The 12,281-nt window shown below is 51.6% G+C and overlaps 5 protein-coding genes across 5 annotated transcripts; 1 reads left to right on the top strand and 4 right to left on the bottom strand.

Annotated features, from left to right (window-relative positions):
* Positions 1-113: 113 nt before the first annotated feature.
* On the bottom strand, positions 114-1,749 carry M436DRAFT_71378 (general substrate transporter; the record flags this gene model as incomplete). The annotated part of the gene is made up of 3 exons (XM_013573784.1): positions 114-134; positions 192-380; positions 427-1,749. 3 exons carry the CDS (start codon positions 1,747-1,749, stop codon positions 114-116), a joined length of 1,533 nt encoding a protein of 510 aa, XP_013429238.1.
* Positions 1,750-2,238: 489 nt separating this feature from the next.
* On the bottom strand, positions 2,239-3,873 carry M436DRAFT_42640 (FAD-binding domain-containing protein; the record flags this gene model as incomplete). Its single annotated transcript, XM_013573545.1, has 1 exon — positions 2,239-3,873. The coding sequence occupies one exon, from the start codon at positions 3,871-3,873 to the stop codon at positions 2,239-2,241; it is 1,635 nt and encodes a 544-aa protein (XP_013428999.1).
* A 715-nt stretch (positions 3,874-4,588) lies between these two features.
* On the bottom strand, positions 4,589-5,995 carry M436DRAFT_71376 (kinase isozyme 4 mitochondrial precursor; the record flags this gene model as incomplete). Its single annotated transcript, XM_013573783.1, has 2 exons — positions 4,589-5,759; positions 5,808-5,995. The coding sequence occupies 2 exons, from the start codon at positions 5,993-5,995 to the stop codon at positions 4,589-4,591; spliced, it is 1,359 nt and encodes a 452-aa protein (XP_013429237.1).
* Positions 5,996-6,423: 428 nt separating this feature from the next.
* Positions 6,424-6,738, bottom strand: M436DRAFT_42133 (uncharacterized protein; the record flags this gene model as incomplete). The annotated part of the gene is made up of 3 exons (XM_013573431.1): positions 6,424-6,511; positions 6,576-6,644; positions 6,698-6,738. Coding segments are annotated over 3 exons (198 nt in total), but the record flags the coding sequence as incomplete, so codon positions are not given.
* Positions 6,739-7,345: 607 nt separating this feature from the next.
* M436DRAFT_14904 (DUF663-domain-containing protein) lies at positions 7,346-10,864 on the top strand (the record flags this gene model as incomplete). Its single annotated transcript, XM_013573388.1, has 2 exons — positions 7,346-7,483; positions 7,532-10,864. Coding segments are annotated over 2 exons (3,471 nt in total), but the record flags the coding sequence as incomplete, so codon positions are not given.
* Between the last annotated feature and the right edge of the window lie 1,417 nt (positions 10,865-12,281).

Raw genomic sequence — 12,281 nt, 5'->3', positions numbered from 1 at the left:
ATCTGGGAAGACGCGCCGCGGCGTAAAGTGCTTCACGCGTCCCCATGTGATCGGCCTTGGCATTCGCTCTGAGGGTTGCTATTACATTTTGCTGAACATTCGAAAACGGACAATTATCTGACGGTAACGTTCTGCTATGGGACTGGTACATCATCACGCCTTACAAGATTACTCAAGCGAAGATCATTCACAGCTCGTGGACCCCTCTTGATGAACATTTCATCCAGTTCCGCGAACGACCGTCCAGATGTCTCTGGCTGACATAGCCACAGATAGACTGTTGAAAGGACCGCAAAGGCACCAAATATGAATGTTACGCGAGCTCCGAGGTCTTCTTGATTCGGATTGAATAAATAGGGTATGACGAATGCCCACATGGCCTGCACAACAGTTAGTTAGGTTATTAAGAAGAAGTGATAAACTTACGAACAGACCGCTCTGCAACGTCAGTCCGATGGCTGCAGTCTTGGTCCGCAAACGGCTTGTCGGTGTCTCGACCAGGATGGGATATGCTGTAGCCCCGATCGTAATTGAGTAGAGAAAATTGTACAGCAGCAACAAGGCAACCGTTCCCTTGGTAGCCGATTTGGAGTCAACACAAGCAAGCCCTCCCGTGAGCAAAAGCAATATAGTCAGAAGTAGCATGCCATAGCACGACAGAGGTCTTCGGCCAACTCGGTCTATCAAGAACCAAGAACAGGCATTGCCCGTCATGGCCAGTATATTCTGCACAATACCTAGGCTGAAGGTTGTGGGAGTGTCGTAGCCAGCCAGCTGTTGGTAGTAGGTTGAGTAGGATGATACGAAGAAGAGACCACTCAGAGCTTGGATGGCCAAAGGCGCTGCAGCAATGATTGTCCGTCGTAAGTTACTCTTTTGGAAGCACTCAAGATAAGTCGCGCCTTCCGTCTCGCTTCTGGCCTGCTCCAGTACTGTCAAAGCAGTAGTTGCGTAGATTCGTGCATCGTCGGCAGTGTATCCGAACTGCAAGAGTGCGATAGTAGCCTCGGAGTTTCGATTTCTGCTAAGCAGCCACCATGGCGACTCAGGCATAAAGGGTAATAAGACTGCACCCACTATACTAAATCCATACTGAGCCAAGAAAACCGATCTGTAAGCCCAGCGATTCGATTGATAGCCTGTGATCCTCACAACGATAGACACAATGAAAGGCCCAACTGTCAACGCCATACCAGCCGCTGCAGTAAGTATTCCTCTGGCTGGGCGAGGAGCAATTTCTCCCAAGTATGCGAGAGACGTGGTCGTGAATGCGCCGATAGCAAAACCTGAAAGGGATTTGCCGATGAAGAAGACTAGATTCGATGTTGATAGAGTCTCGATCGTGATTGAGACGAAGATGATAAGATAGCCGACTGCTAGTGTCTTCTTTCTACCAAATCTGTCTGCGAACCAGCCAGATAACAGCAGTCCAATGATGGAAGTGAGAACCGGCGCACCACTGTAGGCCGATTGCCAGTTTGCTGACAGCACGTAGTCGCCATTGTACAGCGAACCAAAGTCTTTCCGAAATTGAGGGATCGAAAGTACAACGCCACCAGCCTGGTTGTCAAAACTGCTAATCACCAGTACAAATATGGCATAGAGACACCATAAAAGTTCACGTGGATGCTGTCTGATTGCCTGAAAGGGGGTTTGGACACTCGGGCTTTCCAGCACGATGTGTCCGCCGCTCGTGCTGTCGTCCACTTCGTTGTCGGTTGAGATGCTGACCTTGGCGATATCAGCCATGGAAGGGAGTCGTAGCAGACACGTCGCGACGATTTAGCGCAGGAGCTGGACGACACATGGTCTTCAGTCGTCTGGTATCGAAGGATGTACAGAGACGTGCATGCGCGCGCAAACGATCTCTTTGGCGTCGTCGGGCGAAAGAAGGACGAGCCGTTGCAGCCCGCCGCCATTGGCTCGGGAGACGGATCATTTTTGGTCCGAGTAACTGCTCTCTCAAGAACGATCCTCATCATCAAACAATTCACCCTACAACTTACTTGCATATATTATCTATACCTTTCGGTGTTCGCACAAGTAACCAAGACGACTAGCTACGCTTCAGGCTTGGCCTTCGTGTACTTGTCGTGGTTGAGAATGAAGACCATGCATCTGACAACCAGGGACACTGCATCACGAAAACACATGCACTCCGTGATTCGATGATATGAATTTTTTAACAGTTGAATCGCAGGATATCTTCTGTGAACATGGAACTGACGACTCGATATGCTAGCTCTTCGGCGGGTAGATGTTTGCCCAGCCATTTGCAATACAAGCTTCAGAGGCAAAAACTCGTCCTTGATGGATTCGGCACTCTGGGTCATACTTGGCCTTGATCGCGGTCAACCTTTCAACGTTCCCTCCCCACACCCTATAACCATCTGCCTTTGGTGAGATGTAGTTGGGATAGTCTGCGATGAAGGGTCCAACTGATGCTTGGTGATCATGCGTGATCTTGTTCAGGGCATCGTTGTGTTGTATGACAAACCCATCGTCTACAGCGGATCTCCATGCAGGCGAAAACAGCGTCTGGTGTGCGGTTTGCGCATGTGGCCATGCGGTATCACTATCCGATGCCGGTCCGTGGCCGTTCTGATTGGGATACATGTATTGCAAGACCCACACGGCGCTCGTAGGGACCTCACCTCGAGCGAGTGACTGATTGATGTAGGCTTCCATACCGTCTGATGTAGCAGCGAGGTACGATGCCGAGACCTTGGAAGTTTGAGGCCCCCAGAACCCTCTTCGGTAACCGTAAGGGAAGAAAGGCGTACTGAGTTCGGTAGCTACTCCGTAAGGCACGTTGTAGATCGAGGCCTGTTCAATATCGAGGCCCTGGAGCAGCCCATTGAAGGTTGCGTTGAAGGTCATCTGCTCCGCGGGCTGCCTGGGTCTGTCACCGTACGCATCGACTGTACTAGCTGACTGGCCACGAGGATCTGCAAATCGTATGCCCACTATCACCATAGTCGTGGTCAGATTCCCAGTAAGGAGATGCTGAGGGTAGTAACCAAGTGAGTAGTACATCAGCGAGAAGGGATCGTTGTTCGAATGGAAGAAATGTACGGTGTTTTGTCGAGCCTGTTCCCACGAGTCCCTAGCAATGATCCAGATGCCAAACTCTGAGGAGGTTGGTTCTGGCACAGCTTCTTGGTAGAAAGTGGTGACAATGCCGAATTGTCCACCTCCACCTTGCAAGGCCCAGAACAAATCTGAATACTTGTTGGTTTTCGTAGCCACTACGATCTTTCCAGACAACAAGACAACTTCGAACGCTCGAATTCGATCGATTGCATATCCGTAAGCACCAGCTAGGAATCCGATACCACCTCCAGTCGAAAAGCCACCGACTCCGACATCGCCAACCCGAGCACCGACAGCCGCGAGGCCTGTATTACTCGTAACATCGGTGACCTGTTTCCAGGTAGCGCCTCCTTGGTAGGATATAGCATTAGGAATTCGGACATCTCCTAGCCTGACATCGTGTAAAACTTTGGTGGAATTCATCCAGGAGAGATCAATGAGGAAACCAGACGTGCTTGAAGCGTTGGTTTGTCCATGACCGCCACCAACAAAGGCGAGGTCCCAACCGAGTCTTGAGGACGAGGCAGCCTGGACGGTATGGCTGACATCATCTGCGGTGAGTGGAAAGACCACGACCGTTGCATTTTTGCTGTACTGTTCGCCCCAATACCGATTGGCATTGTACTCTTGTAGCAGAGAATGTCGGCATGATATTGCTGCACCAGGTGAAAGCTGCGAAGCCAGTCGGATCAAGGCGAAATCATGTTTGATACACTCGCCCTGTGTAAAAGCACGGGCAGTCGATATCGTGAGGAGAATGAAACTAATGAGTGAATACATCTTGATGACTGCTGGAGCAACATGTGGTCGGGAGGGAGCATTTATATTAGACCTACTTGCTTACCATCTGCGGCTAAACGAAAGGCATAACGTTCAATCCGTGGAAGCAAGCTATGCACGAGCGTTCATGACTGGCATGAAAATGTATGATCGCACAGGTGTGGAACCAGGTTGTCGGAAACAGACAGAATATAGAGAATAGGAGACCGTGACGCAATTTGAGCACTCTTGCAGTAAATGGCGTTTACCGCACACGCTCGGCCTCATCGCCAAAGCAGAAGAGGCTGCAGAATGTGGAGGCCGCTAAAGCCAATTGACAGCCATGGATTCTGGCATTTGCTGTATCTGTCGCTTCTACATCGAAGCTTGTTCTCCAGCTGCTGGACGCATAGGTATATGATATCATGAATGCCTGGAGCACCCACCTATCAGACAGTCAGACCTGCCAATTTCGAATTGATGATCAAGTCCACGTGACTGAGTATTTGATGCCAGGTACTGGAAGTTGAAGGTGGCTTGGTAGAGCATGTCGTGATGGTTCTGTTTGCTAAAAAATGGCTGTTCCGTACGGGTGGCACCTCGGGTCGAACACAAACGTGGTTCGCTGGCACGTTTTCCTGTCACTTGACAGCTGCTGTAACACGGCGAAGAGGCCAAGCTCTATTTCGCCATCATCTTGTCGTTAAGAATCTTGCTATCGTAAACGTTGATAGATCTAGTCAATGTTTCCTACTCCGCGCAAGCTGAGGTAAACGTCTGTACCCCAGCCGAGTAAGCTCTGTACTCTGATGCCGCCACCGAAGTACTCGGCGTATGCCCTGCCTAGTTTCAAGCCATAGCCTAGGCCCGCCAGGCTGTTCTCGTTGCCGCCAGCATTTGAGAGGGCGTTCAAACCATCGCCATCATTGGTGCCCCCACTGGTGATGTCGACGATCTCTTGTTCGTTGAAAGTGGTGAAACCAAATTCCCACAGCTTTGCGTAGGCAGCAGGAGGTATACCGCCGCCTCGGTCTCGAATGCGGATTGTGACGCCGGGTGTGGATCTGTCCAGTGGGCGGATGTTTGCTGAGGCAGCATTAGCAGGTCGCTGTGCGCCTGACGCGGCATCCACAGAACCTTGGTCGTGGTTGGTGATGCCGTTATGTTTTCCTTTGATCTCCTCTGGCGCCGGGGCAATTGTGATTTCGATTGGATGTCGCTCGTTTTCTTTTTCGATGGTTGCTCGGAAAGCGTTTTTCAAAAGCTCAGTAATGATGTACTCTAGATGCATCGGAATGTGTGCCAGGGTTGTTTCTGGCTCGCCACGGATGACAACACTAGGTCGGACACCATACTTGTATTCGCAAATATCACCGACGAGGCCTTCACAGTGTCTGATGATGTCGACAGGCCTCAACTTTGTGTCAATGACACCAATATATGAGGCATCGACATGAGTCTTTTGATCGGAGAGGTCGAGATGAGGCTGAGATGAGAAGTGTAGAGCGATGTGTTGCTCAGCGATGAGTCTTGTGCCTATTCTCGCGCGCAGGTGTTCGTCAAGGAACTTGGTAACCTCGTTCGGACTGATGTATTTCCTCGCCTCGAGAAAGCCACGAGCGAGGATGGAGATTGTATTGGAATGGGTCTGGACCAGATCGGCCATGACACTTGTGAATTGTAACTCGTCTTCCAGCGTCTTGATCTCTCTCGAGGCATAGGGCAAGAGAGTTGATAAGGAGTGGACATAGTTGTTATGGATCTTGGAGACATTTGGGTTGGAGACGACGATGAAAGGCAGGTTGCGAAGAGATTGGATGCGGTGAGCGAGGCGTGAGGGTAGAATGGAGAGGGTGAAGTTGGCCGAGTCGAGGAGTTGGCTGGTTGTGAGAGGTGGTCGTCCGAACCTGAAGCTCGTTAGTCGTGGTTCGGTCTTTGGACAAGACGCAATCTACTTGGCTAGGTCTGATAGAGTCAGGGGATGCAAGGGTCTGCCTGCCAGTCGAGCGACTTCGCCGTCCGTGACCTTTTGCTTCTTAAGCCCATTGTCAGGCGCCTGACGTCTTGGTGTAGTAGAGAGTTGCCTTGTGGCCCTTTGAGCCGTGCAGGGTAACCTCGACCAGCGGCTGCCTATGCGATGCATGACAGCGATTGAGCTTGGTTGTGGTCGGGCAAGCAACAAAGTGCGAACTGTCGAGCTCTTTTGATTCGAGCCCACCAGGCCCTATGACGCAGCACTTGATTCTCACATGCCACAGCGGCCCATCTCTGACACAACAAAGCACTGAACTGCCTACACACTTGTCCATATGGTGATCATCTACTCAACTATCACCAAAGAGACAATTTCACAAGCGGTCCTTTGGCCGTGTTGGCGTGGCCCATAACACCATATCACGCGATTGCATGCTTATTAGTGCATAGCGCCGACCAAGTAACCGAGCGCGACGAGGGAGTCTTGTTTGCGTGCATTTGTGATTCAATGTAATACGATATATGAAAAGACCCTCCCGTATGTAATGTCATGTCTGTCGTCGATCAAAGGACTGCGCATATCTGTCCTTTGCTGTTCTACTGGGTTCTGACCTCGCCATCGTTCTCGACGTTGATGTGGTCGTCAGACGAAAGGGAGTGGACCTTGTCCTCGGGGAACTCGGCACTGTTGGATCGTACGTTAGTGGTGCCTTCTGTGGACGACAGGTCGTTTTGGCCGAGAGACGTACGTGAAGCCCTTGATCAGCTTGAACTCGGTGGTGATCTTGCCGCCCTGGTCGGTGACCTGCTTCTTGGCACTGTGATAGCGGTCAGTATGGACATGCTGGATGCAGATGAGAGACAGGCATACGCGTCGAGCTTGGATGCATCGGCACCATCCTTGAGAGAGACCTAGAGCTAGTCAGCCATCTGGCTACATGATCGTCTGTGTTATCTGCTGCTGGGCTTACGTTGATGGAAGGCATTTTGTGTCGGAGTGTACGAGTGGGATAAGATGCTGAGGTTGTGGAGAGAGTGTGTCTGAGAGAGGAGAACAGAGGAGTGGTGGGTTGCAAGAAAAAGGCGGGCATGAGATGGACAGTTGCCAATCTCACATTCAAAACCCGCCGCTTCGACCCCTCGGCTGCACCCTGACGTAGCTCTGTTTACAATGTGCACGTGAAGAACGCCTCGACATCCACCACCGAGCTAGATGCGCAGCTTTAGTCTGTGTGCATTTGACCACGACCCGACTGGCCACCACTCAAGCACTGTATTCCATGCTGTTTGTGACGAGTCCGTTCATCTGCAGCGACCAACCATGTCAAGTCGGATGCGTTGTGCTTTGGCAATAGAGATGGCTGGGGGAAGCCTCGGGCGTCGGCGATAAGATGCCAAGTGTTCGGCAGAGATCCGATCGAGGGTCTTCGGGCTGATTAGGGCTTTTGTCGAAAAGTTCAGATGCTTGTAACATTTTCTGACCTTTGCCGCCGTCACTACCTTTGTCACGCCCGACAATATGTCGGAAAACCAGACCAACCGGCCGCATCGCGCGACCAAAGAGAAAAAAGCCGCTCATACCGGCGACCGTAATCCCAAGGCTTTTGCCTTTTCGCGTCCTGGAAAATTGCAGAAGCAGGCCGCTCGTTCGCACGATGTAAAGTCTTCGTGAATATGTGCTTTGACACACTCTGACAATTCCCAGGTCAAAGAGAAGCGTCTCCACGTTCCCCTGGTGGACCGCTTGCCCGAAGAAGCTCCTCCCATCGTCGTTGGTGTTGTCGGCCCTCCCGGAGTAGGCAAGACGACCCTCATCAAATCCCTCGTTCGAAGATACACCAAGCAGCCCATCACCCAGCCCGTTGGACCCATCACTGTCGTCACATCAAAGAGGAGGAGACTCACATTTATGGAATGCCCCGCCGACTCCCTGGCTGCCATGATGGACGTGGCCAAAGTTGTCGACATTGTGCTACTTATGATTGACGGAAACTACGGCTTTGAGATGGAAACGATGGAGTTCTTGAACGTCTTGTCTTCCAGTGGTATGCCTGGTAACGTTTTTGGTATTCTGACCCATCTCGACCTTTTCCGCAAGCAGGAGGCTCTCAAAGCTCAGAAGAAGCGTCTGAAGCACCGTTTCTGGAGCGAACTCTACTCTGGAGCCAAACTTTTCTATCTGTCTGGTGTCGTCAACGGCAGATATCCTGATCGCGAGATTCTCAACCTCTCACGTTTCCTGTCCGTTATGAAGAACCCTCGTCCTCTTGTTTGGCGCAACAGCCATCCTTACGCCCTAGCCGATCGCTTCCTCGACATTACACCACCTACCAAGATCGAGGAGGACGCCAAATGTGATCGTACAGTCGCTCTGTACGGCTACCTCCGTGGCACCAATTTCCCTGCCAACGGTGCCCGAGTTCATGTGCCTGGTGTCGGTGATCTCAGTGTCTCCAACATCGAGGCTCTACCCGATCCGTGCCCAACTCCATTCCTGGACCAAGCAATCGCCAAAGCTACCGGCAAGTCTGGCAGAAGGAGGCTCGGAGAAAAGCAAAAGCTCATCTACGCCCCCATGTCTGATGTCGGTGGTGTGCTTGTGGACAAAGACGCCGTTTACGTTGATATCAAGAGTCAAACTTTCGACCCCGAGGACGATGAGCAAGAGCGAGGACTGGGCGAACAGATGGTTGTTGGTTTACAGGGTGGTCGCAAGCTCCTCGGACAAGCAGAGGGCGGTCTTCAGCTTTTCGGCGATGGAGAGAAGCTGACTGGTGAAGATCTTGGTCGCAAGTCTGCTCGCGTTCTGTCAAGACGTATTGACGACGACGAGGCAAGTCCCGAGGACGAAGGCTTCGAGAGCGGTGATGAGGAAGAGGAAGAGTACCAGAGTGGAGACTCTGACGCCGATGAAGATGCCGACGAGGATATGCTTGTTCCCGCTCTCAAGCGCAGAGAAGCTAGCCCCGACGCAACTGGTGAGGAGATTGCCTTCGCCGACAGTGACTCTGACCTCGGTTCCATGTCTGAAGCCGAAGATGTCAGCGACCCAGAGGACTACGACGAAGATGCTGAATACAGCGAGGACGAAGACGGCAACCTTCGCTGGAAGAAGAACATGACTGAGCGTGCCGCTGCCCTTCACCAACGTAGAATGCCCTACCGCACAGTCGAGCTCGCTCGCTTGTTATACAACGATATGCTTTCAACAGCACAGGTCTTGCGCCAATGGCGTGGCGAGGGCGACGAGGAAGAAGACATTGAGGATGAGGAAGAGGAGGATTTGTTTGAGAAGAAGAAGCCCATCGAGGCCGAAGCTGCTCTTGATCGTCACATCCCTGCGTACGACAGGACCGAACTCGAGCAGAAGTGGACCGACGAGGAGAACTTAGAAGCCATCCGCTCCAGATTTGCATCAGGCCACATGCTCAACGGGGGAGACGACGAAGATGGGTCCGAAGCGGAGTTCAATGGCATTGAGGATGACGAGGATGAAGGGGACGGTGCTTTCGAGGACCTAGAAACTGGAGAAGTTCACGGTGCTGAAGACGAGGCCCAAGCCAACGGTGCCGACGGCGAGGAAGAGCCAGACTTGGACGCCGAACGTGAGCGCAACGCCAGAAGAAAGGAAGAGCTCAAGCTTCGCTTCGAAGAGGAGGACAAAGAAGGCTTTGCAAACGACAAGGGCAATGCCAAACGTGAGAGCGGCGAAGACGAGTTCGGTGAGGATGACTGGTATGACGCACAGAAGGCTCTTATCCAGAAGCAGCTCGACATCAATCGCGCAGAGTTCGACGCCCTGGATGAGCAATCTCGTGTGAGGGTTGAGGGCCATAAAGCAGGTACCTACGCTCGTATCGTTCTGGAGAACGTGCCTTGCGAGTTTGTTGAGAAGTTCAACCCTCGATTCCCTGTCCTTATCGGTGGTCTGGCACCTACCGAAGACCGTTTCGGCTACGTTCAGATTCGCATCAAGCGTCACAGATGGCACAAGAAGATCTTGAAGACAAATGATCCCCTCATCTTCTCCCTTGGATGGAGGCGTTTCCAAAGCATGCCTATGTACAGCATCTCAGATTCCCGGACGAGGAACCGCATGCTCAAGTACACACCTGAGCACATGCATTGTTTCGGAACCTTCTATGGCCCGCTAATAGCGCCTAACACCGGCTTCTGCTGTGTGCAGTCATTCTCCAACAAGAACCCTGGTTTCCGAATTGCTGCTACTGGTGTGGTTCTCAATGTCGACGAGTCGACTGAAATTGTCAAGAAGCTCAAATTGACTGGTCACCCTTATAAGATTTTCAAGAACACGGCATTCATCAAGGACATGTTCAGCACCTCTCTCGAAATTGCAAAGTTCGAAGGTGCTAGCGTGCGTACCGTCTCTGGAATCCGTGGTCAGATCAAGAAGGCACTCAGCAAACCGGAAGGCAACTTCCGTGCTACATTCGAAGACAAGATTCTCATGTCAGACATCGTTTTCCTGAGAGCTTGGTACCCAGTCAAGCCTCACCGCTACTACAACCCCGTAACCAACCTACTGGATGCCGACGTGAACAGCGAAGGATGGCAGGGAATGCGTCTGACCGGCCAAGTCCGCCACGCTCTCGACATTGCCACTCCCAAGGACAAGAACTCAGCCTACCGTACTATCGAACGCCAGGAGCGTCACTTCAACCCTCTACGTGTGCCTCGCAAGGTGGCTGCTGAGTTGCCTTTCAAGTCTCAAATCGTTCAGATGAAGCCCCAGAAGAATGAGACATACATGCAAAAACGTGCGGTTGTTGCTGGCAAGGACGAGAAAGAGGCCAGGAGACTGCTTCAGCAAGTTCAGACATTGAGGAACGAGAAGGTTGCGAAGCGCCGTGCCAAGCAAGAGGAGCGCAAGCAGCCGTACCGTGCCAAGGTGGCTGAGAATATCGAGAAGAGAGCCGAGAGAGAAAAGAAGGAGAAGGAAGAATACTGGCGCAGAGAAGGCAAGAAGAGAAAGGGCTGGAACGATGGCGAAAGTGGTGGTGGCGGTAAGAGAAGAAGGGGTTGAGTAACGGTGTGGCATTTTCTAACTGCATGTGGATCAATCTGTTCAAAAGCGAGTTCATATAAGAGCATTTCCCAGGCGTCAAACAATGGTTGTTTCTTCTTATCAATGTGCATCGCGTAGGCTGACCGGTACAGTGAAAGTGCAATATATGCGCCTCTCTATCTCGTGTCCTGTTGCTGGTCTATCATGGTAAAGATAATCGCTTCTGGGGAACTCTACTGATTCTGTTGTCTTGTTTCTCACCGACCAGGTAACATCCATCATACGGGAGGTGCGATGACGGCCGTTCGTGCAATTCTCCGAGTCTTGGCGTTCAGCTCTGCGTTTCGACCTCACCTTCTCATTTCAGATCAAACACTGTCATGCATAGCTTACCATCCCCGACCGAGTGAGTCGGCCGACTTACATGGACAGGCAGATTTCTGTTGTCCAACAGGTCCTCAATCATTAGGTTATCGTCGCACCTGCATGACAGGTCAATAGACCTCTGGCGTTCACCAGCGTCAATGTCTGCATACTCAATTCTCATAGAAGCTGCTTCACGGAGCATCCTCATAACTTCAACGTCTTGGTAGGTATCGTATTGACTTGAGATGCTTTACCCTATTATCCACATGTTCGGGATGAGGCCTCGACGTCATGGTCGAGGTCGCTTGCTGGTCTGCATTTCTGTGCGTCTACAATGAAACGTCGCCATCAGCTGCAGAGCACGGGACAGAACTGAGTGGATGTTCGAGGGGTGTAACCAACGACATAAGAGCAAGGACGCAAACAGGCACAAATTCTGCATCTTGGGCCGAGAAGGTGGCAGGGCAATCAGGTTTCTGCGATTGTCCTATGATTGCGATGTTCATCTTACGAGCGGAAGGTCCAGCGACGATTACAATGATGTAGAAGCCGATCCTCAATCACGACCGACCCGAAGCCAGCATCTTGAGAATTGAGCCGTGTCGGAAGGCCACCCGAAACAATAACACCGAGGCAACGACGACGACCTCTGAGGGAGTATGCAGATGTGATTCTAAGGGTGCTGATGCTGGCTAGAAATCGTCATATACGGGACCTTACTCATTCTGACTTAAGTTACCATATCGGGTCAAATTGGAAAAGGGGTTCACGGCTGTAAAGTCGCCATCAGCTGGGATACACTTATGTCTGAGCCACTGGCCCATAGGTGTGTTTCAGAACTGACTCTAGGATCAGCACAAGGGACCTCGTATGATCATCGCATCAATTTGTGTCAAGACGAACGCGCGGTGCGTTAGTGTACATCGTGAAACTCTTGCCCCACATTAAACTTGACTGCAGCCAACAATTATTTCGATCAACATGAGCATACAAAAGACCGTCCTTCCTATTCTCAAGCACACCCAAAACACACCTCACACTCTTTTCTTACATCACTACCCTC

The sequence above is a fragment of the Aureobasidium namibiae genome (genome assembly GCF_000721765.1).
Source record: "Aureobasidium namibiae CBS 147.97 unplaced genomic scaffold scaffold_5, whole genome shotgun sequence".
In the NCBI taxonomy this organism is placed as follows: domain Eukaryota; kingdom Fungi; phylum Ascomycota; class Dothideomycetes; order Dothideales; family Saccotheciaceae; genus Aureobasidium; species Aureobasidium namibiae.
This window is presented reverse-complemented; position numbering and strand designations above follow the sequence as displayed.